This window comes from Sus scrofa, chromosome 2 (genome assembly GCF_054392235.1).
Source record: "Sus scrofa isolate SSC_HxYL_T2T_F1_AM1 chromosome 2, Sscrofa_HxYL_maternal_Yorkshire_Landrace_v2.0, whole genome shotgun sequence".
Taxonomy (NCBI): Eukaryota; Metazoa; Chordata; class Mammalia; order Artiodactyla; family Suidae; genus Sus; species Sus scrofa.
Window position 1 is genome coordinate 79,896,203 of NC_139384.1, and position 23,169 is coordinate 79,919,371.

The following is a 23,169-nucleotide window of genomic DNA, read 5'->3' on the forward strand; positions in this document are numbered from 1 at the left end:
CTGCAACCTACACCACAGCTCACGGAAATGCTCGATCGTTAACCCACTGAGCAAGGGCAGGGACCGAACCCGCAACCTCATGGTTCCTAGTCGGATTCGTTAACCACTGCTCCACGACGGGAACTCCCAAAATTATTACTTAGTGAGGCTTTGATTGCGAGGAAGTGGCGGGACTAGGCCTCCACACCAAGACAATACTTCGCGGCAGTGCGCTCCTCGTGGGAACGATCCAGGAGTAGCGAAAAGAAAGGCGAGCCGTTTCCATGGTTCATCTGACGCTCTCCCTGGGCCTGTGCTTGCGTCGTGCGCCACGTGACTTCAGCCAACATGGCGCCGCCCAGGGTGTTCCAGTGCCCACGTGGTTCCGGTAGGCAAGATGGCGGCAGCCGCTAGCCAGACTTCTTTGGATTCCGCCCCGCGCATCCTGCGATTGGTGGCCGAGTGTAGCCGTTCCAGGGCCCGAGCAGGGGAGCTGCGGCTGCCACACGGGCCAGTGGCTACTCCAGTGTTCATGCCAGTGGGCACGCAAGCCACCATGAAGGGCATCACCGCTGAGCAACTGGATGCGCTGGGCTGCCGCATCTGCCTGGGCAACACCTACCATCTGGGTCTGAGGCCGGTGGGTGGGCTCTTTCCCAGCGGGGCGGCGGAGCTTGGGGGGCCCAGGAGATGCCCTTGGGGCACGCCTCACAAAGTCTGTAGACAAATGAGTATCGAGCGTCTCAGATGGCCCAGGCCTTGTGCTGGGCGTAAGGAAACAGCGAGGATGGAAGCTGGCAAACTGTATCGCAGCCAAACTTGGACCCCCCGCCCCGGGTTGAGTTCACCCCTAACCTGATCCTTTCTTCCTCTAACCCAGGGCCCTGATCTGATCCAGAAAGCCCACGGTCTCCACGGCTTTATGAATTGGCCTCACAATCTGCTGACGGTAAGATGGGTTCGAGGATGTGATCCGAGAGTACTCCTTTTGGGTGGATAGTCCCAATCCCTTTCCTGACAGCCTTGCGATGGGGTTTCCCTCAGGACAGCGGCGGCTTCCAGATGGTGTCCCTGGTGTCCCTGTCCGAAGTGACGGAGGAGGGCGTCCGCTTCCGCTCCCCTTACGACGGTGATGAAACCCTTCTGAGCCCGGAGAGGTCCGTGGAGATCCAGAACGCACTGGGTGAGCGGATCCCGGGGAGCCGCCCCTTCCCCTGACTTTTGGAAGTCGAGGTGAGACAGGCCTCCCCCTCTCCTGCTTGACTTTGAGCCAGTCACTCCCCATCCCTGAGCCTCAGTTGAGCCAGTCCAAATGGGGATAGTTACTAAAAATAATGATGTCAGTAAATCTCTTATCACAGTTCTGACACACATGGTAGCTTTTAGTGTTATCTTTATTGCTATTGTTTTTTAAATAGTAAATTAGCTGGCAAAGATATTTTGAAATAATGGGGGCAACATGAGGGTACTGGGGAGGCTTTAGACCCCTCCCATCTCCATTACTATCCCCTATTCCTTGATAAGGTCAGCTAACATTTTTCAGTTTCATAAAGTGCCTTGGAAACAGGTTCAAACCTTCACATCTTCTAAGCAGATTGGTGTTTTCAGACCCCTGAATATAGATATTCTGTGGCTCCTGAATACAGATATTCTGAGCCTGGGTGCTGATGTCATACTATCCATGGAACTTACAGCCCAAAAGGGAGACAAGCATTGGTGAAAACAGCATAATTAGAAAGGCAAAACAAAACAACAAAACCCAAAACAAAACAGTGCAGGTAAAGTTCATTGATATTTCCATTTGTATGGAAAAAATAGCAACAACAACACATATATGATTTGCTTTTATTTGCATACAGAATCTCAGGAAAGAAAAATAAAGTATAAGTTTCCTGAGAGAGGGAAATTGGAGAGCTTGTAGATAGGAAGCTTTTATTTTTTGGCCTCTCCTGCACTATGTGGAAGTTCGTCAGCCAGGGATCAAACCTTCAGTACAGTTGTTACCTGTGCTGAAGCTGCTGCAGCACTGGGTACTTAATCTGATGCACCACAGGGGAACTTCCAAAAGTAAGCATTTCATTTAATTAAAAAAAATTTGGGGAGTTGCCGTTGTGGCACAGCAGAAACGAATCTGACTAGGAACCATGAGGTTGCAGGTTCCATCCCTGGCCTCGCTCAGTGGGTTAAGGATCCAGTGTTGCTGTGAGCTATGGTGTAGGTCCCAGATGTGGCTCGGATCTGGCGTTGCTGTGGCTCTGGTGTAGGCCAGCAGCTGTAACTCCAATTAGACTCCTAGCCTGGGAAACTCCATATGCCTCTGGTGTGGCCCTGAAAAGACAAAAGACCAAAAAAAAGGGGGGGGGGAGGGGCGGAGTTCCCGTCTTGGCGCAGGGGAAGTGAATCCGACTTGGAACCATGAGGTTGCAGGTTTGATCCTTGGCCTCACTCAGTGGCTTAAGGATCTGGTGTTGCTGTGAGCTGTGGTGTGGGCCACAGACATGGCTCAGATCTGGCATGGCTATGGCTGTGGCACAGGCCTGCAGCTGTAGCTCTGATTGGACCCCTAGCCTGGGAACCTCCATATGCTGCAGGTTCGGCACTAAAAAGGCAAAAAAAAAATTTTTTTTTTTTTGACTGGGCATGCTAATTTTTTTTGGCTTAATGTGGGATCTCATTTCCCAGACCAGGGATTGAACCCAACCTGCAGTGGTGAAAGAACCAAATCCTGACCACCAGGGAACTCCCAATAGGGAGAATTTAAATTCTTTTCTCTTGGAGTTCCCTGGTGGCTTTTTTTTTTTTTTTTTTTTTGTCTTTTTGCTATTTCTTGGGCCGCTCCCACGGCATATGGAGGTTCCCAGGCTAGGGGTCGAATTGGAGCTGTAGCTACTGGCCTACGCCAGAGCCACAGCAACGCAGGATCCGAGCCGAGTCTGCAAACTACACCACAGCTCACGGCAACGCCGGATCATTAACCCACTGAGCAAGGGCAGGGACCGAACCCGCAACCTCATGGTTCCTAGTCGGATTTGTTAACCACTGCGCCACGACAGGAACTCCGGAAATTCTTTTTTTTGTAATTGACGTGCAGTAAGCTACACATATTTAAAGTGTACCCTCTGGTACATTTTGGCATATGTATATACCCATGAAACCTTCGCCACAATCAAGATAGTGAATACATCCATCACCTCTAAAGGGTTACATGTTCTTTGTAATTCATCCCTCAATGGGCAAGAAACTTTTCACCAACTATCCTATTGTATTTTTTTCTTTTTTCTTTTTTTTGGCCACCTCACAGCACATGGTCAGGCCAGGGATCAGATCCGAGCTGCAATCTTGACTTAAGCCAAAGCTGCAGCAATGCTGCATCCCTAACCCACTGTGCCAGGCAGGGGATTGAACCCGCATCCCAGTGCTCCCAAGATGCCTCTGATCCCATTGTGCCGAAGCAGAAGCTCCCCTGTTGTATTGTGTTAAATTCAGAGTACATTTAGCATCTTGAGTAATAATGTATTAATATTATTATTTTAAAATGAATTATAGGAGTTCCTATTGTAGCACAACGGAAATGAATCCGACTAGTATCCATGAGGATGCGGGTTCGGTCTCTGGCCTCACTCAGTGGGTGGGGGAATCCAGCATTGCTGTGAGCTGTGGTGTAGGTCACAGACACGGCGTGGATCCCTTGTTCCTGTGGCTGTGGTGTAGGCCAGAAGCTGTAGCTCTGATTCAACCCCTAGCCTGGGAACTTCCATATGCTGCGAGTGTGGCCCTAAAAAGCAAATAATAATAATAATAAATAAAAATAAATTAAAAGTAAAATAAGTTATTAAAACTTTTTTTTTTTTTTTGGTTTTGCCCTTGGCATGTGGAAGTTCCCAGGCCAGGGATAGTACCTGCACCAAAGCAGTGAAAACTGCTGGATTCTTAACCCACTGAGCCAGAAGGGAATTACCCCCCAATTTTTAAACAATTTTTTGTCTTTTTAGGACCACATATGCTGCACATGGAAGTTCCCAGGCTAGGGGTCTAATTGGAGCTGTAGCTGCTGGACACAGCCAGAGCCACAGCAATGCCAGATCTGAGCCACATCAGTGACCTACACCACAGCTTGTGGCAATGCTGATCCTTAACCCACTGAGTGAGGCCAGGGATCGAACCCACATCCTCATGGATACTAGTCGTATTCTTAACCCACTGAACCTCAACATGAACGCCCCTAAAAATTAAAAAAAAAAGTTTTTTTTTTTAACAGCACAAATAAATACAAGATTGGCACCCTTACTGTGAATGCCAGGTATGTGGGACTTTTGGCAGGATTTAGTCTAGGCTCAGGGAGTGTTGCCCTAGGCCTAAAACTCATGGATAAGGAGAAATGTACTAAATATCCAAAGAGGAAAGTATGTTCTGGAAAGAAGAAGCATCCAGTGCAAGGTCATGAAGCAGGGTCCCGACTGGCATGGCTGGAACAGAGACGGAGGAGGAGGTGCGTGTGTGTATGGAGGTAAAGAACCAAAAGGTGGCAGGAGCAGATCCTTCAGGGGCTTGTGCTTTTTGATTTTTTTTCTTTTTTTCTCCCTTTGGCTTTATAGGGTCACACCTGCTGCATAGGGAAGTTACCAGGCTAGGGGCTGAATCGGAGCTGATGTAGCCAACAGCTTATGTCACAGCCACAGCAATGCCAGATCCCAGCCGCATCTGTGACCTATACCATAGCTCGGGACCATACCATACCTTAACCCACTGAGTGGGGCCAGGGATTGTACCTACATCCTCAGGGATACTAGTTGGATTCTTAATCCTGCTGAGCTACAACAGGAACTTTTTGATTTTCTTTTAGAGCAAAAAAATTAAGAATTCCCTGATGGCTTAGTGGGTTAAAGGTATTGTCATTGCTGTGGCTTGAGTCACTGCTGTGGCAAGGGTTCCATCCCTGGCCTGGGAACTTATGCATGCTGGGGGTTCTGCCATTAAAAAAAAAAATTGGAGTTTCCATCGTGGCTCAGTGGAAATAAATCTGACTAGCATCCATGAGGACGAGGGTTTGATAGCTGGCCTTGCTCAGTGGGCCGTGAGCTGTGGTGCAGTTTGCAGACGGAGCTTGTATCATGCCTGGGAACCCTCCTGGGAACCCTCCATGCGGGTGCAGCCCTAAAAAAAAAGACAAAAAAAAGAAATTAACAATAATATATTTTGTATATATTCCCATATAAAAATGTGTGTAGGAAACAGTACCCTTTCCAGGTCTATTCTCGATCCATCTCCTTTACTACTAAAGGTCACCTCTGTTTCTGTTTTTTTCTTTTTTTGGGAGGGGGCTGTGCCTCTGGTGCATGAAAGTTCCCTGGCCAGGTATCAAACCCATGCCATAGCAGTGACAATGCCAGATACTTAACCTGCTGAGCCACTAGGGAACATCTGTTTTTTATTTCTTTTTCTTTTTTTTTTAAATCTTTCTTTCTTTTTCATTTTTCTTTTTTTGTCTTTTTAGGGCTACACCCACAACATATGGAGGTTCCCAGGCTAGGGGTTCAATCAGAGCCCCAGCCACAGCAACACCAGATCCAAGCCATGTCTGTGACCTGTGCCATAGCTCATGGCAATGCCGGATCCTTAACCCACTGAGTGAGGCCAGGGTTCAAACCTGCATCCTCATGGATACTAGTCAGATTCGTTTTCACTGAGCCATGACAGAGACTCCCTGTTTTTCATTTCCCATTCTTCCAGAGTTTATACCAAATCAAGCAAGTTCAAATCTATTGTAATTTTCTCCATGATGAGAGCATGCTATTTATGGCACATTCTTCTGTACTTGTATTTTTATTAATTTTGGAAAATTTCAAGTTTATACCAAAATAGACACAACCTCACTGACCTGTCACCCAGTTCAGCAATCACCAGGTCTCGGCCATTATGTTTCATTTGTATCCCAGCCTACTTTGCTTCTCCCATGTTATTATCTGTTGGAATTTGCCTAAGACTGATGTTATTTCATCCTTTTTTTTTTGGGCTGCACCTGCGGCATATGGAGGATTGCAGGCTAGGGGTCTACTTGGAGCTATAGCTGCCAGCCTACACCACAGCCACAGCCAACGCCAGATCCAAGCCGTGTCTTTGACCCACACCAGAGCTCACGGCAACGCCAGATCCTTAACCCACTGAGTGAGGCCAGGGATCGAACTCGTAACCTCATGGTTCCTAGTTGGATTTGTTTCCACTGCGTCATGACAGGAACTATTTCATCTTTAAATGTCTCATAGAATTATTTAGTAAAACCTGGAATTCCCGTCGTGGCTCAGTGGTTAACAGATCTAAGAACCATGAGTTGCAGGTTCTAAAAGTTTTTGTGAATGTAATGTTTGGTTGCTCTGTTTTTCAAGTATGTTAACCCCTTCCTACATCTGCTTGCTTTAGCCCGATAGTCACATAGGCTCAAACACATTATTTAAAAAAAAAAAAAAGCCCAGGAGTTCCCGTCGTGGTGCAGCAGTTAACGAATCCAACTAGGAACCATGAGGTTGTGGGTTCGATCCCTGGCCTTGCTCAGTGGGTTAAGGATCCGGCGTTGCTGTGAGCTGTGGTGTAGGTTACAGACGCGGCTTGGATCCTGAGTTTCTGTGGCTGTGGTCTAGGCTGGCGGCTACAGCTCCAATTAGACCCCTAGCCTGGGAACCTCCAAATGCCGCAGGAGCAGCCCTAGAAAAGGCAAAAAGACAACAAAAAAAAAAAAAAAAAAAAAAGAAAAGAAAAGCCCAGATTTTCTTACTTTCCTTCCCCACGTTCTGTGATTTTGAGGTCCTTTTTAACATCTTCATGTTTGTCCTTTTGCTATTCCTTGTGTTTATTGTCACATTTACAGTAGGTTTTTTTTTTTTTCCTTTTAGATCTGTATACTGGCTTAAGTGATTGCTTTCCAATTGTAATTTCCTCCATCCTATTTCTTCTTACATCTTTTTTATCTAGAGAAGCTCTTTTGGTATTTCTTTTTTTTTAACTCTTCATATAATAATTTTTTTTTTCATTATAGCTAGTTTATAGTGTTCTGTCAATTTTCTACTGTACAGTGTGGTGACCCAGTTATACATACATGTATACATTTTTTTTTCCTCACATTATCTTCCATCATGCTTCATCATAAGTGACTAGACATAGTTCCTGGTGCTACGCAGCAGGATCTCATTGCTTATCTATTCCAAAGGCAATAGACTCCTTTTAGTATTTTTTTTTAGAATGGGTTTAGTATTGCTGTACTCTTTTAGTTTTGTATGTTGAAGAAATTTTTTATTTTTCCTTCTATTTTAAATGATATTCTTGCTGGGTAGAGTATTCTAGGCTGCAAATTTTTTCTTTTTAGAACTTTGAATATATCTTGCTACTGTCTTCTAGCCTGTAGTGTTTCTGTAGAGAAATCAGCTGATAGCCTTATGGGGCTTCCCTTATAATTAACGCTTTTCTTTTCTCTTGCTGCCTTTAGAATCTTCTCTTTAACTTTTGTCATTTTTATTATAATATGTCTTGGTGTGGGCCTGTTTGGGTTCAACTTGTTTGGGGTCCTCTATGCTTCCTGTATCTCGATACCTCCTTTTTTTTTTTTTTTTTTTTTTTTTGGTCTTTTTGTCTTTTCTAGGGCCTCTCCTGCAGCATATGGAAGTTCCCAGGCTAGGGGTCTAATTGGAGCTGTAGCCACCGGCCTACACCAGAGCCACAGCAACTGGGGATCTGAGCCATGTGTGTGACCTACACCACAGCTCATTGCAACACTGGATCCTTAACCCACTGAGTAAGGCCAGGGCGCAAACCCGCATCCTTATGGATACTAGTAGGAATTGTTACTGCTGAGCTACGACTACAACTCCGGATCTCTTCCTTCTTGATTAGTCTGGTTGGGGTTGATTTTGAGTTTGTTGATCTTTTTCAAAAAACAACTTCTGGCTTGTGGTTTTTCTTCATTTTTTGTTTTTTTGTTTTGTTGATTTTTTTTTTTAAACAGCTTTATTGAGATATACACAGAAAATTCACATGTTTAAAATGTGTACTTTGGGAGTTCCTGTCGTGGCTCAGAGGAAACAAATCTGACTAGCATCCTTGAGGAAGCAGGTTGGATTCCTGGCCTCACTCAGTGGGTTAAAGATCCAGCATTGCCATGTGCTGTGGTGTAGGTTACAGACCTGGTGTTTCTGTGACTGTGGTGTAGGCCAGCAGCTGTTCCTCTGATTTGACCCCTAGCCTGGGAACTCCATATGTTGTGGATTTAGTCCTAAAAAAAAAAAAAAAAAAAAAAGCAAAAAATAAAAATTAAAAAAATAAAAGTTACTTCGGAGTTCCTGCCATGGCTCAGTGGTAACAAACTTGACTACTATCCATGAGGTTTTGATCCCTGGCCTCCCTTAGTGGATTAAGGATCCAGAGTTGCTGTGACTGTGGTGTACACCAGCAGTTGCAGCTCTGATTTAACCCCATATGCCATGGGTACAGCCCAAAAAGACCCAAAAAATACACACACACACACACACACACACACACACACACACACACACACGGTTTTTAGTATAGTCACAGAGTTGGGCAACCATCACCACAATCTAATTTCAGAACATTTTTGTCATCCCAAAAAGAAATCCTGTACCTTTATCAACCACACCCTCTCAATCAATTCCTATCTCCCCCACCACTAATCAATCAAGTCCTATCTCCCCCACCACTAACTGATCTACTTTCTGTTTATAGATTTGTGTATTCTAGATATTTCATGTAAATGTAATCATACAATATGTTGTCTTTATGAATTTTTTTTTTTTTACTTAGCATAATTTCCTTTTTCTTCGTTATGCTTGCAACGTGTGGAAGTTACCAGGCCAAGGATTGAACCCATGTCACAGTAGCAACCTGAGCCCCAATGTAGAAGAATACCAGATCCTTCAACTACTGAGCCACAAGGAACTTCAGCATAACGTTTTTTGAGGTTCATCTATGTTGTAGCATGTATCAGTACTTTATTCCTTTATATAGCCAAATAACAGACCAATTAATGGATATGCTTCACTGATTTTATTTTTATTTATTTGGAAGTTCTTGGGCTGGGGATTGAATCCCAGCCATAGCTGTGACCTCTGTCACAGCTGCAGCAATGCCAGATCATTAACCTGCTGCACCAGGCCAGGGATCAAACTGGCACCCCACAGAGACAAGCCAGATCATTAACCCACTGTCCCACAGTGGGAACTCCTGATCTTATTTTATTTATTTTGTTTCTCTGTTGTTGCTGTTGGTTTATTTATTTATTTATTTATTCTTTTTACAGCTGTAGCTGTGGCATACAGAAGTTCTTGGGCTAGGGATTGGCTAGAGTTACAGCTACAGGTCTACACCACATCCATGGCAAGACCAGATGCAAGCAGCGTCTGCTGCAACTTATGCTGTACTTTGTGGCAAGGCTTAGTCCTTAATCCACTGAGCCAGGCCAGGGACGGCACCCGCATCCTCATGGAGATAATGTTGTGTCCTTAACCCGCTGAACCTCAACAGGGACTCCCTTATTTTATTTTTTGATAGTTGCAGTCTTATATATCCGATATATTTTCAAATTTTTAGCTATTTTTGCTTTTTTTTTTTTTTTTTTTTTTTTTTGCCACTGTGGCATGCGGAAATTCCCAGGCCAGGGATTGAACTTGCTGCACCTCAGCAGTACAGAGACAACACTGCTGTGCCATAGTAGGAATTCCAACTGTAAGTATTTTAATTTGTATCTCTAAAACATAGGAGTTCTTACTCTTTTTAACATTGCAGTATAGTTGATTTACAATATATTAGTTTCTGGAGTATAGCAAAAATGATTCAGTTATATGTACGTATGTATATATATTCTTTTTTTTTTTTTTTTTGGTCTTTTTAGGGCCATACCCGTGGCATATGGAGGTTCCCGGGCTAGGGGTCGAATCAGAGCTGCAGCTGCTAGCCTACACCACAGCCATTCTTTTTCATATCTTTTCCATTATGGTTTATTATAGGATATTGAACATAGTTCCCTGTACTGTACAGTAGGACCTTGTTATTTATCTATTTTATATATAGTAGTTGATCCCAAGTTCCTAATTTATTCCTTCTCTACCCCTTGTCCTTTCCCCTTGTAAGTTTTTTTTCTGTGTTTGTGAATCTGTTTCTATTTCGTAAATAAGTTCATTTGTATCATATTTTAGACCCCACAGACCTTTTTTTAAACATAACCACAATTCCATCATCTCACCTAAAGACAACTAACAATAATTCATTACCATCATCAAATGTCTGGCCTGGAGTTCCCGCCATGCCTCAGTGGATAACAAATCTGACTAGGAACCATTAGGTTGCAGGTTCGATCCCTGGCCCCGCTCAGTGGGTTAAGGATCCAGCCTTACCATGAGCTGTGGTTTAGGTCACAGATGCGGCTCAAATCCAGCGTTGCTGTGGCTCTGGCGTAGGCTGGCAGCTATAACTCTGATTGGACTCCTAGCCTGGGAACCTCCATATGCCATGTGTGTGGCCAAAAAAAGACAAATGTCTGGCCGGTGTTCAGAGTTTCAGTTGTTTAAAAAATGTCAAAATTTCTTTTTTTTTTTTTTTTCCCCGTTATAGCTGGTTTACAGTGTTCTGTCAATTTTCTACTATACAGCATGTTGACCTGGTTACATACATGTATAGATTCATCAGAAGTGATTAGACATAGTTCTCAGTGCTACATAGCAGGATCTCATTGCCCATCCATTCAAAGGCAACAGTCTACATCGATTAACCCCAGATTTCTAGTCCATCTCACTCCCTCCTGCTCGGTAACCACAAGTTTGTTCTCCAAGTCCATGATTTTCTTTTCTGTGGAAAGGTTCATTTGTGCCATATATTAGATTCCATATATAAGTGATATCATACGGTATTTGTCTTTCTGACATACTTCACTTAGTATGAGAGTCTCTTAGTTCCATCCATGTTGCTCTACATGGCATTATTTTGTTCTTTTTTATGGCTGAGTAGTATTCCATTGTGTATATATACCACATCTTCCTAATCCAATTATCCAATTACCATCCAAAATGTCGATGGACATTTATGTTGTTTCCATGTCTTGGCTATTGTAAATAGTGCTGCAGAGAACATTCGGGTGCATGTGTCTTTTTCAAGGAAAGTTTTGTCCGATATATGCCCAAGAGTGGGACTGCTGGGTCATATGGTAATTCTATGTATCGTTTTCTAAGGTACTTCCATACTGTTTTCCATAGTGGTTGTACTAGCTTACATTCCCACCAACAATGCAGGAGGTTCCCTTTTCTCTATACCCCCTCCAGCATTTGTTATTTGTGGACTTATTAATGATGGCCATTCTGACTGGTGTGAGGTGGTGCCTCATAGCAGTTTTGATTTGCACTTCTCTAATAATCAGTGATAATAATAATCAGCATTTTTTTATGTGCTTGTTGGCCACCTGTATATCTTTGGAGAAATGTCTATTCAGGTCTTTTGCCCATTTTTCAATTGGTTTGTTGGCTTTTTTGCTGTTGTCAAATTTTCTTACAGTTTGTTTATTTCAGGATCCAGATAATGTCCAGATACTGCAATTGTTTGAAAGATCTCTCTCTCTCTCTCTCTTTTTTTGTTTTTTTGCTTTTTAGGGCCACAGCGTCAGTATATGGAAGATCCCAGGCTAGGGGTCAAATCTGAGCCACAGCTGCTGATGGCACATCCACAGATCCACAGCAACATGGGATCTGAGCCACATCTGCGACCTACACCACAGCTCATGGCAACTGGGATCCTTAACCCCCTGAGCAAGGCGACGTACTGAACCCGTATCCTCATGGATACTAGTTAGGTTCGTTACTGCTGAGTCATGATGGGAGCTCCTGAAAGATCTCTTAAATCTTTTTATTTATTTATTTAGGCCGCACCAGTGTGATGTGGAAGTTCCTGGGTCAGGGGTCGAGTGTGTGCTGCATTTGTGACCAGTACCATAGCTGCAGCAGTGCCGCTGTGCCACAAAGGAGCTTCCACCTTTTTATTTTTTTATTTTTTTTTACAGTGGCATCTGCTGAGCCACAATGGAACCTCCCCCCTCCCCCCCTTTTTTTTTCTTTTGACTGCCCTGTGGCACATGGAGCTCCTAGGCCAGGGATCAGATCTGGGTCACAGTTGTTACTCATGTTGCAGCCGTGGCAATGCCAGATCCTTAACCCAGTGTGTGGGGCTGGGGATCGAACCCATGTCCCAGTGCTCCAGAGATATTGCTGATCCCATTGTGCCATAGTGGGTATTCCTGCCTTTTTTTTTTTTTTTTCTATTTTATTTTATTTATTTATTTTTTAATTTTTTTGGTCTTTTTTTGCTATTTCTTGGGCCGCTCCTGCGGCATATGGAGGTTCCCAGGCTAGGGGTCGAATCGGAGCTGTGGCCGCCAGCCTACGCCAGAGCCACAGCAACGCAGGATCCGAGCCGTGTCTGCAACCTATACCACAGCTCATGGCAACGCCGGATCGTTAACCCACTGAGCAAGGGCAGGGACCGAACCCGCAACCTCATGGTTCCTAGTCGGATTCGTTAACCACTGCGCCACGATGGGAACTCCTGTTTTTTTTTTTTTTTAATGATTTTTATTTTTTCCATTATAGTTGGTTTATGGTGTTCTGTTAATTTTCTACTGAACAGCAAAGTGACCCAGTCTTACATACACACACACATACATTCTTTTTCTCACTTTATCCTCTATCATGCTCCCCCACAAGTGACTAGATATAGTTCCCAGTGCTATTCAGCAACTCTTGCTTTTTAAAAAAAAATTTAAGGGGATTCCTGTCGTGGCGCAGTGGTTAACGAATCCGACTAGGAACCATGAGGTTGTGGGTTCAGTCCCTGCCCTTGCTCAGTGGGTTAACGATCCAGCGTTGCCATGAGCTGTGGTGTAGGTTGCAGACTCAGCTCGGATCCTGCGTTGCTGTGGCTCTGGTGTAGGCCAGTGGCTACAGCTCCGATTCGACCCCTAGCCTGGGAACCTCCATATGCCGCAGGAGCGGCCCAAGAAAAATGGCAAAAAGACAAAAAAAAAAAAAAAAAAAAAATTTAAGGAGTTCCCGTCATGGTGCAGCAGAAATGAATCCAGCTAGGAACCATGAGGTTGTGGGTTTGATCCCTGGCCTCACTCAGTGGGTTAAGGATCTGGCGTTGTTGTGAGCTATGGTATAGGTCGCAGACATGGCTTAGATCTGGCATTGCTGTGGCTGTGGCGAAGGCCAGCAGCTGCAGCTCCCATTAGACCCCTAGCCTGGGAACCTCCATATGCTGTGGGTGTGGCCCTAAAAAGACCAAAAAAAATAAATAAATAAAAATTTTATTATAGTTAATTTTTAGTGTTCTATTAAGTCTCTGTTTTTCTTTCTTTTTAGGGCCACACCCGCAGCATATGGAGGTTCCCAGGCTAGGGGTGGAATCAGAGCTACAGCTGTTGGCGTACACCACAGCTACAGCAACTCAGGATCCAAGCCTGTCTGCAACCTACACCACAGCTCACGGCAATGCTGGATCCTTAGCCCACTGAGCAAGGCCAGGAATTGAACCTGCAACCTCATGGTTCCTGGTTAGCATTGTTTCTTCTGAGCCATGGCAGGAACTCCCTTAAGTCTCTTTTTAATATCTACTACATGTTGTATAGTTTCTCCTTTCAGTTCCTTTTCTTTCTTTCTTTTTTTTTTTGTCTTTTTAGGACCGCACCTACGGTATATGGAGGTTCCCAGGCTAGGAGTCAAATCAGACCTGTAGCCACTGGCCTAGACCACAGCAACGCCAGATCTGAACCATGTCTATGACCTACGCTACAGCTCATGGAAACACCAGATCCTTTACCCATTGAGGGAGACCAGGGATCAAACCTGTGTCCTCATGGATACTAGTCAGATTTATTTCCACTGAGCCACAACAGGAACTCCCCAGTTCCTTTTTTTCAAAAATAAATATTGGAGTATAGTTGACCCTATTTCTTTTTAATAGTTTCTTATTACATTTCCTTTTTTTTTTTTTTTTTAAAAGCAATTTTCTTCTCAGAGAAAATGCTTCCTTTGCCCTATAGTGGTTCACAGAGTCTAAATTTTGCTGATGGCATCCTCAGGGTGTAGGGGTCATGTAATAGTTTTCCTGTAAGTTGGTAGTTGAATCTGCAGGTTTCAGGCAGATTCAAGTCCTTCCTTTTGACAAGAAAGTGTCACAGTGTGTATGTCTACCAGGGGGCACCTGATATCTTCCAGACTCTCCCAGTGAACCATCCCGCTCCTCCCCTGGAACTGTTACTAGAGCATGCAAACTGGTGATGTTCCGATTCTGTCATTCTTTCTTTTTTTTTTTCCTTTTTTTTTAGGGCCCCAACTGCAGCATATGGAAGTTCCTGGGCTAGGAACAGCTGCCGGCCTACACCATCCAAGCCCCGTCTGCAACCTACACTACAGCTCATGGCAATGCCAGATCCTTAACCCACTGAACAAGGTCAGGGATTGAACCCACATCCTCATGGATACTAGTTGGTTCATTTCTGCCGATCACTAGGGGAACTCCACTTTCCTTTTTATGGCTGAATGGTATTCCATTGTATGCCTGTAGGACATTTCGCGTATCTGTTTATCTGTCAATGGATGCTGAGTTTCATGTTTTGACTGTGGTGAATAGGCTGCTATGTACATGAGTGTGCAAATGTTTCTTTGAGATTGCTTTCACTTCTTTTGGGAATATACCCAGAAGTGGATTGCTGGCTCATATGGTATACATTTTGCTTTTATTGCCTTAAAGTTTTTGTCTTTTTTCTTTTCTTTTTCTATCTGCACCCACCCGTTACTTATAGAAGTTCCCTGGTCCAGCATTGAACTGGCACTACCACAGACCTAAACTCACTAACCCACTGAGCCATGGCAGGAACTCTAACACTTTTTTTTTTTTTTTTTTTTTTTTTTTTTGTTCTTTTTAGGGCCTCTCCTGCAGCACATGGAGGTTCCCAGGCTAGGGGTTGAATCGGAGCTGTAGCTGCTGGCCGGCCTACACTACAGCCACAGCAACGCCGGATCCTTAACCCACTGAGTGAGGCCAGGGATAGAACCTGCATCCTCATGGGTGCTAGTCAGGTTCATTAACTGCTGAGCCAGGACAGGAACTCCAGCACTTTTGAATCTTCATACTAAATCATTTTTTAGGAGTTCCCTTCTGGCTCAGTAAGTTAAAGATCTAGTGTTGTCACTGCTGTGGTTCTAGTAATAACTGTGGTGCCAGTTCGATCCCTGACCTGGGAAGTCTGATAGGCCATGGGAGTGGCTAAAATATAAATAAAACACGTTTTTATTTATTTTTTATTTTTTTTATTTTTTGCCATTTCTTGGGCTGCTCTTGCGGCATGTGGAGGTTCCCAGGCTAGGGGTCGAATCAGAGCTGTAGCCACCAGCCTACGCCACAGCCACAGCAACGCGGGATCTGAGCCGCGTCTGGGACCTACACCACAGCTCACAGCATCGCCGGATCCTTAACCCACTGAGCAAGGCCAGGGATCCAACCCACGACCTCATGGTTCCTAGTTGGATTTGTTAACCACTGAGCCACAACTGGAGCTCCTAAATCGCGTTTTTAAAAAGACGACAACTGTTACGGGTATTGCTGCCATATGAATGTGCCATAAGCATAAAAAAAATCCTTCGATTTTCTGGATATTGGAATTGTGAGAAAGAACCTTTCCTTAAGGGCTGGACCATGGTTTATTTCACTAGACCTCTGCTGACAGACATTTGGACCCCCACCTTGCTATTGTCTGTCCTACCAGATGAATCACTTTGTGCACACTTCATCTTATTCTTGAAGGATAAATTTGCATAGGTGGGCTTATATTACACGTGCCAGGATAGGGTTTTTGCTGGTGGTGGGTGGGGTTGCAAGATCAGATGTGCATTTTGTTGGGGTTTTTTTGGCCACACCCAAGACATGCAGAAATTCCTGGACCAGGAATGGAACCTGTGCCACAAGCAGTGACCTGAGCCACAGCGATGACATGCTGGATCCTTAACCCACTGAGCCATGAGAGAACTCCCAGATGTGCGTTTTGAAAAGCTCCCTCTGGTTGCTGTATAAACAGATGGAGGGGCTTAGTGGGAGCCAGCAAGACGCAGAGAGGGACTAATGGGGTCCAGCTTGTCCCCAGCTGGAGGTGGGGGCTTTCCCAGTGACTGTGCTCCTGTCTTCCTCTCCAGGCTCTGACATCATCATGCAGCTTGACGACGTGGTGAGCAGCACTGTGACAGGGCCACGTGTGGAAGAAGCCATGTATAGGTGTGTGTGTGTGTGTGTGTGTGTGTGTGTGTGTGTGTTTCTGTTGGGGAGGGGGAGAGGAGGAGGGGATCCTGGTCCTGCATCCTTGTCTCCCTACCCCTCACCCAGCCTCTCTGGCTTGTGACTCGGGTCCTCTTGCAGATCAATCCGCTGGCTGGACCGGTGCATTGCAGCCCATCGGTGGCCAGACAAACAGAACCTCTTTGCCATCATCCAGGGTGGGCTGGATGCGGATCTCCGGACCACCTGCCTGGAAGGTAAAGCCACGGGCTAAAGGGACCAGGGATTTTCTTTTCTGTTCTTTTTAGGACCGCACCTGTAGCTTATGGAAGTTCCTGGGCTAGGGGGTCTAATGGGAGCTGCAGCTGCTGGCCTACATCACAACAACAGTAATTCGGGATCCAGTCTGCATCTGCAGCTCACGGCAATACTGGATCCTTAACCCTCTGAGGGAGGCCAGGGATTGAACCTGCATCCTCATGGAAACTAGTCAGGTTCTTACCCGCTGAGCCACAACAGGTGCTGCACTAGTTAGGTTCTTAACCTGCTGAGCCACAACGGGAATCCCAGGACCAGGTCTTTTCCATCACGGAGGCCCCCACATGAGCCTGACGTGCAATGGTCTGAGACTGTGGTTGTTAATGGGCAAAAAGACACTCTAGGTGGAAGGAACAGCTGAAGCCAATGCCCTGAGGCAGCATGGAGTAGAATGAGTTCAAAGAAGAATTCCAACAGCTGTCAATTTTCAGGTATTCACCAGGCTCTGTATCAAATGCTGTTCACAGATTGACCCATTGAATTTTCATAGCCATCCTGTAAGATGGGAACTACCAGGTTCCCAAGGTTTCAGAAGAGGAAGCTGAGACACAGAGCTATTAATTTCCTTACGTCCAGCCTCACGGCTCAGATGTTGCAGAGCTGGGATATGAACTCAGACCTTGAGCTCTAAAACCTATACACTGCGCTGCTCCCTCCCTGGGAAGTAAGATGTGTGGTCAGGAGCAAGAGGTTGGGCCCAGGGCATTTTGCTGATGGTGGAGGCCCTGGGACACCACAGTGGGGTGTTAGGGAGCCCTGGAGGGCTATTGAGTGGGAGATAGGGAAAAAATCCCAGTGGGATAGGAAGCATAATCCCCATAGAGGAAGTTGGAGTGGTTGCCCATGTGGAGGGTGACATTGAGGCCTGAACCAAGGCTGTGGCCAAGGTGACGATGTGGGGTGCAGAAATGGGGGCTTTTTTTTTTTTTTTTTGTCTTTTTGCCTTTTCTAGTGCCGTACCCACAGCATATGGAGGTTCCCAGGCTAGGGGTCGAATCAGAGCTGTAGCTGCTGGCCTACGCCAGAGCCATAGCAATGCCAAATCCAAGCTGCGTCTGTGATGACCCACACCACAGCTCATGGCAACACCGGATCCTTAACCCACTGAGGAAGGCCGGGGATCGAACCCACAACCTTCATCGGATTCGTTAACCACTGAGCCACAACAGGAACTCCAGAAATGGGGGCTTTAAAGGCAGTGAGGTGTCATGGGCAAGACTCTGGGTTCTGGAGTCTGCTGGGCTGGATCCAGCCCTCTAATCTCTTGCCTCATGGATGTACACCTGGCATCACTGTGTGCTGTTGTGAAGATTGACCTGTTATAATTTTTTTGGTCTTCAAGCTGCCCACCCTGCCCCCCCCAGCCCCACCCGATCCAGTCTTTTTTTGGGAGGTGGACGAGGCAATGGTATGTGGAAGTTCTGTGGCCAGGGATCAAACCTGTACCACATCAGTGACCTGAGCCACCACAGTGACATCAGATCCTTAAACTGCTGCATCACCAGGGAACTCCCAATGTCTTTTTTTTTTTTTTTTTTTTGGCTTTTTTTTTTTTTAGGGCCACACCCACGGCCTATGGAAGTTCCCAGGCTAAGTTTCTAATCAGAAGCTGTAGCTGCTGGCCTACACCACAGTCACAGCAGCGCGGGACCCGAGCCGTGTCTGTGACCTACACCACAGCACACAGCAGTACTGGATCCTTAACCCACTGAGCAGGGCCAGGGATTGAACCTGAGTCTTCATGGATACTAGTCAGATTCATATCCGCTGAGGCACGACAGGAACTGCCCCAATGTCTTTTTCCTGGAGACCCACAGAAGCACATTTCATGCCACAGCTCAGTATGCATGGATATATACAAAAGTAGAAACCAAGGCTTCCTGAAGAATTTATCTTTGTAGGTGAGATGCTCTCTCTGGTATTTTCTGTTCTTTTTCATTAAAAACAAAAACAGGAGTTACCATCGTGGCTCAGTGGTTAATGAATCCAACTAGGAACCATGAAGTTGTGGGTTCGATCCCTGGCCTTGCTCAGTGGGTTAAGGATCCGGTGTTGCTGTGGGCTGTGGTGTGGGTCTCAAATGCGGCTCAGATCCTGCATTGCTGTGGCTGTGGTCTAGGCCATTGACTACATCTCCAATTAAACCCCTAGCCTGGGAACCTCCACATGCCGCAGGTGCCGCCCCAGAAAAGACAGCAAAATAAAACAAAAAAACCCCAAAAACCTGAGGGGGTTCTCTTGTGGCACAGTGTGTTCGAATCCAGCCCCTGGCATATGTGGCCTGGGGCCAGCGGTTTTAACTCTGCCCGCCTCAACCAAGTTCAGATCTGCAGTCCCCTTTCTGCAGTTCTGAAGCCTAGTTGCCCACTTCTCATATCCAGAACTTGCAGGAATTTGCAATTCATTTGGTGGCAAGATTGGACCTTTGTGGTTTTTTGCCCCAGTTATGAGCCTTTATACATTTTGCAGTAGAAATGTTACAGTGTTTGATGATGGGCTGTTGTTCAGCCTGTTGGATGTTCACTGGAAAATTCTGAAACACGTCTGGCTTCATCTCAGTTTTCAGCTAAGGAAGGGTGGGCCCTGGGCTTCTCCTGAGGTGGTTTTTTTGGTTTTTTTTTTTTTGTCTTTTTGCCATTTCTTGGGCCACTCCCATGGCATATGGAGGTTCCCAGGCTAGGGGTCCAATCGGAGCTGTAGCCAGAGCCACAGCAATGTGGGATCCGAGCCATGTCTGCGACCTACACCACAGCTTATGGCATTGCTGGATCCTTTAACCCACTGAGCAAGGTCAGAGATCGAACCCACAACCTCATGGTTCCTAGTCAGATTCGTTAACCACCACGCCATGGTGGGAACTCCTCTCCTGAGGTTTGAAGGAGAGGCTCTTACATGCAGCGGGCACTCAATAAGCGGTAGCTGAGGACTTCCCTTGTGATGCAGCGGGTTAGGGACCTGGTGTTGTTATTGCAGCAGCTCCAGTCGCTGCTATGGCTGTGTTCCACCCCTTGCCCCTGGAGCTTTCACAGATAAAGCTGTAGCTAAGATCACTAGCAGCTCCCACACTCTCTCTCTCTCTCTCTCTCTCTCTCTCTCTCTCTCTCGCTCGCTCACTCTTTCTTACATTTTCTGAGGGCCTGTGGAGGGGAGGGCAGGGTCTGCTCTCAGGGCAAGGCGGAAGAAGAGGAGGGGGCTGAGGTCTATCTCCTTTTGCCTGGTCACCCCTGATCTTGCCCCTCTACCCTCAGAAATGACCAAGAGGGACGTGCCAGGCTTTGCCATCGGGGGCCTGAGTGGGGGCGAGAGCAAGAGCCAGTTCTGGAGGATGGTGGCACTGAGCACCTCAAGGCTGCCCAAGGACAAGCCCCGATACCTGATGGGGGTCGGGTATGTGGAGGGGAGGGGAGACAGCCCTGCCTATGGGAAGTGGGTACCTGGTGACCCCTGCCTCTGGGGAACTGGTGGGGAGGACCCTGCCCTGCCCAGGAGGGGACCTAGGAGGACATGGCTCTCTGCTAGGGATGGTTCTGAGGGTGCCGGTCTGGGGGGCGGGGAGTGTGAGGGTTGGGTGTCGGGGTTTGGGGTGTGTGACCAGGGCTTGAGGTTCTCTGCTCCCCTCCCCCACGGCCCCACCCCTAGCTATGCCACCGATCTGGTGGTCTGCGTGGCTCTCGGATGCGACATGTTCGACTGCGTCTTCCCCACACGGACGGCGGTGAGGCCCTTGGCAGGGGAAAGGCCAGCGAGGGATTGGGGGAGCCAAGGTGGGGGTTAGGTGCGTCGGGGGACAACCTGGTTGACAGCCTTCCCCTCCCCTCTGTCCATCCCCCAGCGCTTTGGCTCCGCCCTGGTGCCCACGGGGAACCTGCAGCTGAAGAAGAAGCAGTATGAGAAAGACTTCCGCCCCATAGACCCAGAGTGTGCCTGTCCCACCTGCCAGAAGTAGGGGAGGTCGGAGGCTGGAGGCTGGGGAAGGGCAGGGAGGGGGCCGGACCTGGCTCTGCTGAGCCCTCACCTCCTGACCCCCAGGCACAGCCGGGCTTTCCTGCACACGCTGCTCCATAGTGACAACACGGCCGCCTTGCACCACCTCACTGTCCACAACATTGCCTATCAGGTGGGCCTGTGGCTGGGATGGCTGAGGCAAGGTGGGGGATGGGAGCCTCCCCTGTGCTGGTGGCTGATGCTGACACCCCTGCCCTGCAGCTGCGGCTAATGAGTGCTGTACGCACCAGCATCGTAGAGAAGCGCTTCCCTGACTTCGTGCGGGACTTCATGCGGACCATGTATGGGGACCCCACCCTCTGTCCCACCTGGGCCACTGAAGCCCTGGCCTCTGTGGGAATCACCCTGAGTTGACCCCACTTGGGAGAAGGAGGGAGGGGATGGAAGATATTGAAGTATGTGGTGCTTTTTATTATAACAGAGTGTGTCTGTGTCTTCTTGGGGAGGTGGCCTGTCTTGGTCCCCTTCCTTATCTGAGTGTCACTGGGGCCCATGTACCCCCATCCCGCCATTGATGATAATAACAAGTATCCATAGCAGCAGCTGGTATCCAGAAGTCCTGTATGTAGGAAAGTGCAGCATGAGGGAGTTTCCCAGGTCAGGGATGGAACTTGTGCCACAGCAGTCATCAGAGCCACTGGAGTTACAGTGCTGGATCCTCAACCCTCTGAGCTACCAGGGAACTCCTATTCTCTTCCTTTTTATAGGTGAGGAAACAGGTCCAGAGAGGGGGAAGTCCAGAAAGGGAGAAGGCTCTTTGCCTTGACTCTTCAGACCTGTGGCTTCATCTCATTGTCAGTAAACACAGCAGTGATAGTAAGTGTGATCTAGCAGGCACTTAGACTGAGCCTGGCACTGTTCTCGGTGGTTGTCAAGTGTATTTAATTCATTTTACAGATGAGGAAACTGAGGTTCAGAAAAATTGAGTCACTTGGTCATTACTACCCAGCAAATAAATAGACCTAGGATCTAGTCCAGATATGGCCAGTTACAGAGCTCTTAGAAGGTAAGGTTATTTATTTATTTATTGCAATTTTTTTTTTTTTTTTTTTTTTTTTTTTTTTGGCTGTACCCACAGCATGCGGAATTTCCTGGGCCAGAGATCTAACTCAAGTTGCAGCAGTAACCCAAGCCACAGCAGTGACAATACTGAGTCCGTAACAACTAGGCCATCAGGGAACTTCTGAAGATAAGGTTTAAGTAAAAAAAAGTAGCACATTTATAGCATCTACAATTTAAATATCATAAAGAATTCAACTACATTTATCAGTTTGTGTATTCTTCCAGAAATTTTCCACCTGTACATTATTTTCGTGAATGTTGCCATCCTTTACATGCAGTTCTGTACCTTGCTTTTCTTCCTTTTCTCAGTGTAGCTCAAATTGTTTATATGTCACTACATGAAAACTTCCTCAATCCTTTTTTTATAGCTGCTACATAGTATTTATTTCATGAGCTCCATGGATGGGCAGTTAGGATGTTTCCAGGTTTCTGCCATCATAGTCAAGGCTGCAGTGCCAATCATTTTGGGCCATCTTTTTGCCTGTCTCTGAGACCTGGGTCTTGGGTCAGGGAGCAGGCCTGTAACTTTGGCCACTCTGCCATCCTCTTACTCATTTTTTCTTCTTTCCCCTGTTACTGCCCTGCCCCCTCAGCCCACTTCCCCACCTCCTTTGCTCCTGGCTCCTTATTGGGCTGCCTCTGGCCTATCTTTGTCCAGAGGAATCAGATCACTTCTGTTAAAGTCAGTCCATCTATTCCCGGCTTCCTTTTTTTTTTGGCTGCACCGTCAGCACATGGAAATTCTCGGGCCAGGGATCGAATCCCAGCGACAGCGTCATAGTTGCCACAGCGTCAGAATTTAAACCCACTGCGCCGGCTGAGGGACCGAACCCTCGCTGCCACAGAGACAAAGCCAGATCCTTAACCCGCTGTATCACAGCCGGAACTCCCCCGCCTCTTCCAAGTGGTCAAGAGTCCCAGTTCCCAGAATCCCCAGCGTTGCCTGCAAAATAATAGGGGAGAACTTTCTGGGGAGAAGTTCCGTTGAGTTTCATTGAGTACTCAAAAAGATCCAAGATGTGCTAAAGTTGAAGAATCAGAGGAACGACGTTGGAGCGTCAGCTGCATCAACACAGGCGTCATCAGACGGTATTCCTACGGGAGGACACAGCATTCGCCAGGGTCTGGAGGCGTGGGAGCTAGCGAGGCCGAGCTAGCCTGCTTCTCCCTAGGAACCACTAATCGCCTGATTCTCACCTTCAAAGTGCACTGGGTCCCCGCGCAAGGAGCTGATTTGTGAGCTCACGGCCAAGACGCATTCTGGGACTTGTAGTTTTTTTTAAGAGCCGAGGAACTCAGGCGTGACCATCACCACTGGGTCCACAAGGTGGCGCACGTTGGCGAGTACTTTGGGTCTACTCTTTGCTTCAGAAGACTAGCCGACCTACGACAATCACAAGTAAGCGCTTGTGATTCTTTGATGGACAGATACATCGTCCAATTAGCGTCAAGATTCGAGGTTAAATCCCACCCTCTTGATTTGTTGGCTGA

General features: G+C 46.8%; 2 protein-coding genes across 7 annotated transcripts in view; one reads left to right on the forward strand and one right to left on the reverse strand.

Moving 5' to 3' along the window:
* Nucleotides 1-320: 320 nt before the first annotated feature.
* On the forward strand, nucleotides 321-21,622 carry QTRT1 (queuine tRNA-ribosyltransferase catalytic subunit 1). 6 transcript variants are annotated; one of them, XR_014837622.1, is made up of 11 exons: nucleotides 359-619; nucleotides 860-928; nucleotides 1,024-1,162; nucleotides 16,215-16,293; nucleotides 16,435-16,550; nucleotides 19,860-19,998; nucleotides 20,444-20,553; nucleotides 20,641-20,728; nucleotides 20,818-20,897; nucleotides 21,324-21,432; nucleotides 21,514-21,622. XR_014837622.1 is itself a non-coding variant. In XM_085012959.1 (10 exons), exons 4-10 carry the CDS (start codon nucleotides 16,229-16,231, stop codon nucleotides 20,968-20,970), a joined length of 747 nt encoding a protein of 248 aa, XP_084869085.1. In that variant the 5' UTR covers nucleotides 321-367; nucleotides 860-928; nucleotides 1,024-1,212; nucleotides 16,215-16,228; the 3' UTR covers nucleotides 20,971-21,034. The 6 variants fall into 6 exon arrangements, 4 of the variants coding, with proteins under 4 accessions (XP_084869085.1, XP_084869084.1, XP_003123257.3 ...); XM_085012959.1 differs by lacking the exons at nucleotides 21,324-21,432; nucleotides 21,514-21,622 and adding an exon at nucleotides 20,251-20,326 and having other exon boundaries at nucleotides 321-367; nucleotides 1,024-1,212; nucleotides 20,818-21,034; XM_085012958.1 differs by lacking the exons at nucleotides 21,324-21,432; nucleotides 21,514-21,622 and adding an exon at nucleotides 20,251-20,326 and having other exon boundaries at nucleotides 1,024-1,212; nucleotides 20,818-21,034.
* Nucleotides 5,980-23,169, reverse strand: part of KANK2 (KN motif and ankyrin repeat domains 2) — a 468,727-nt gene continuing 451,537 nt past the window's right edge. Inside the window, exon 8 of the transcript XR_014837606.1 lies at nucleotides 5,980-5,998. The gene's annotated coding sequence lies outside the window, so the exon portion shown is untranslated. The remainder of the gene's footprint in view (nucleotides 5,999-23,169) is intronic.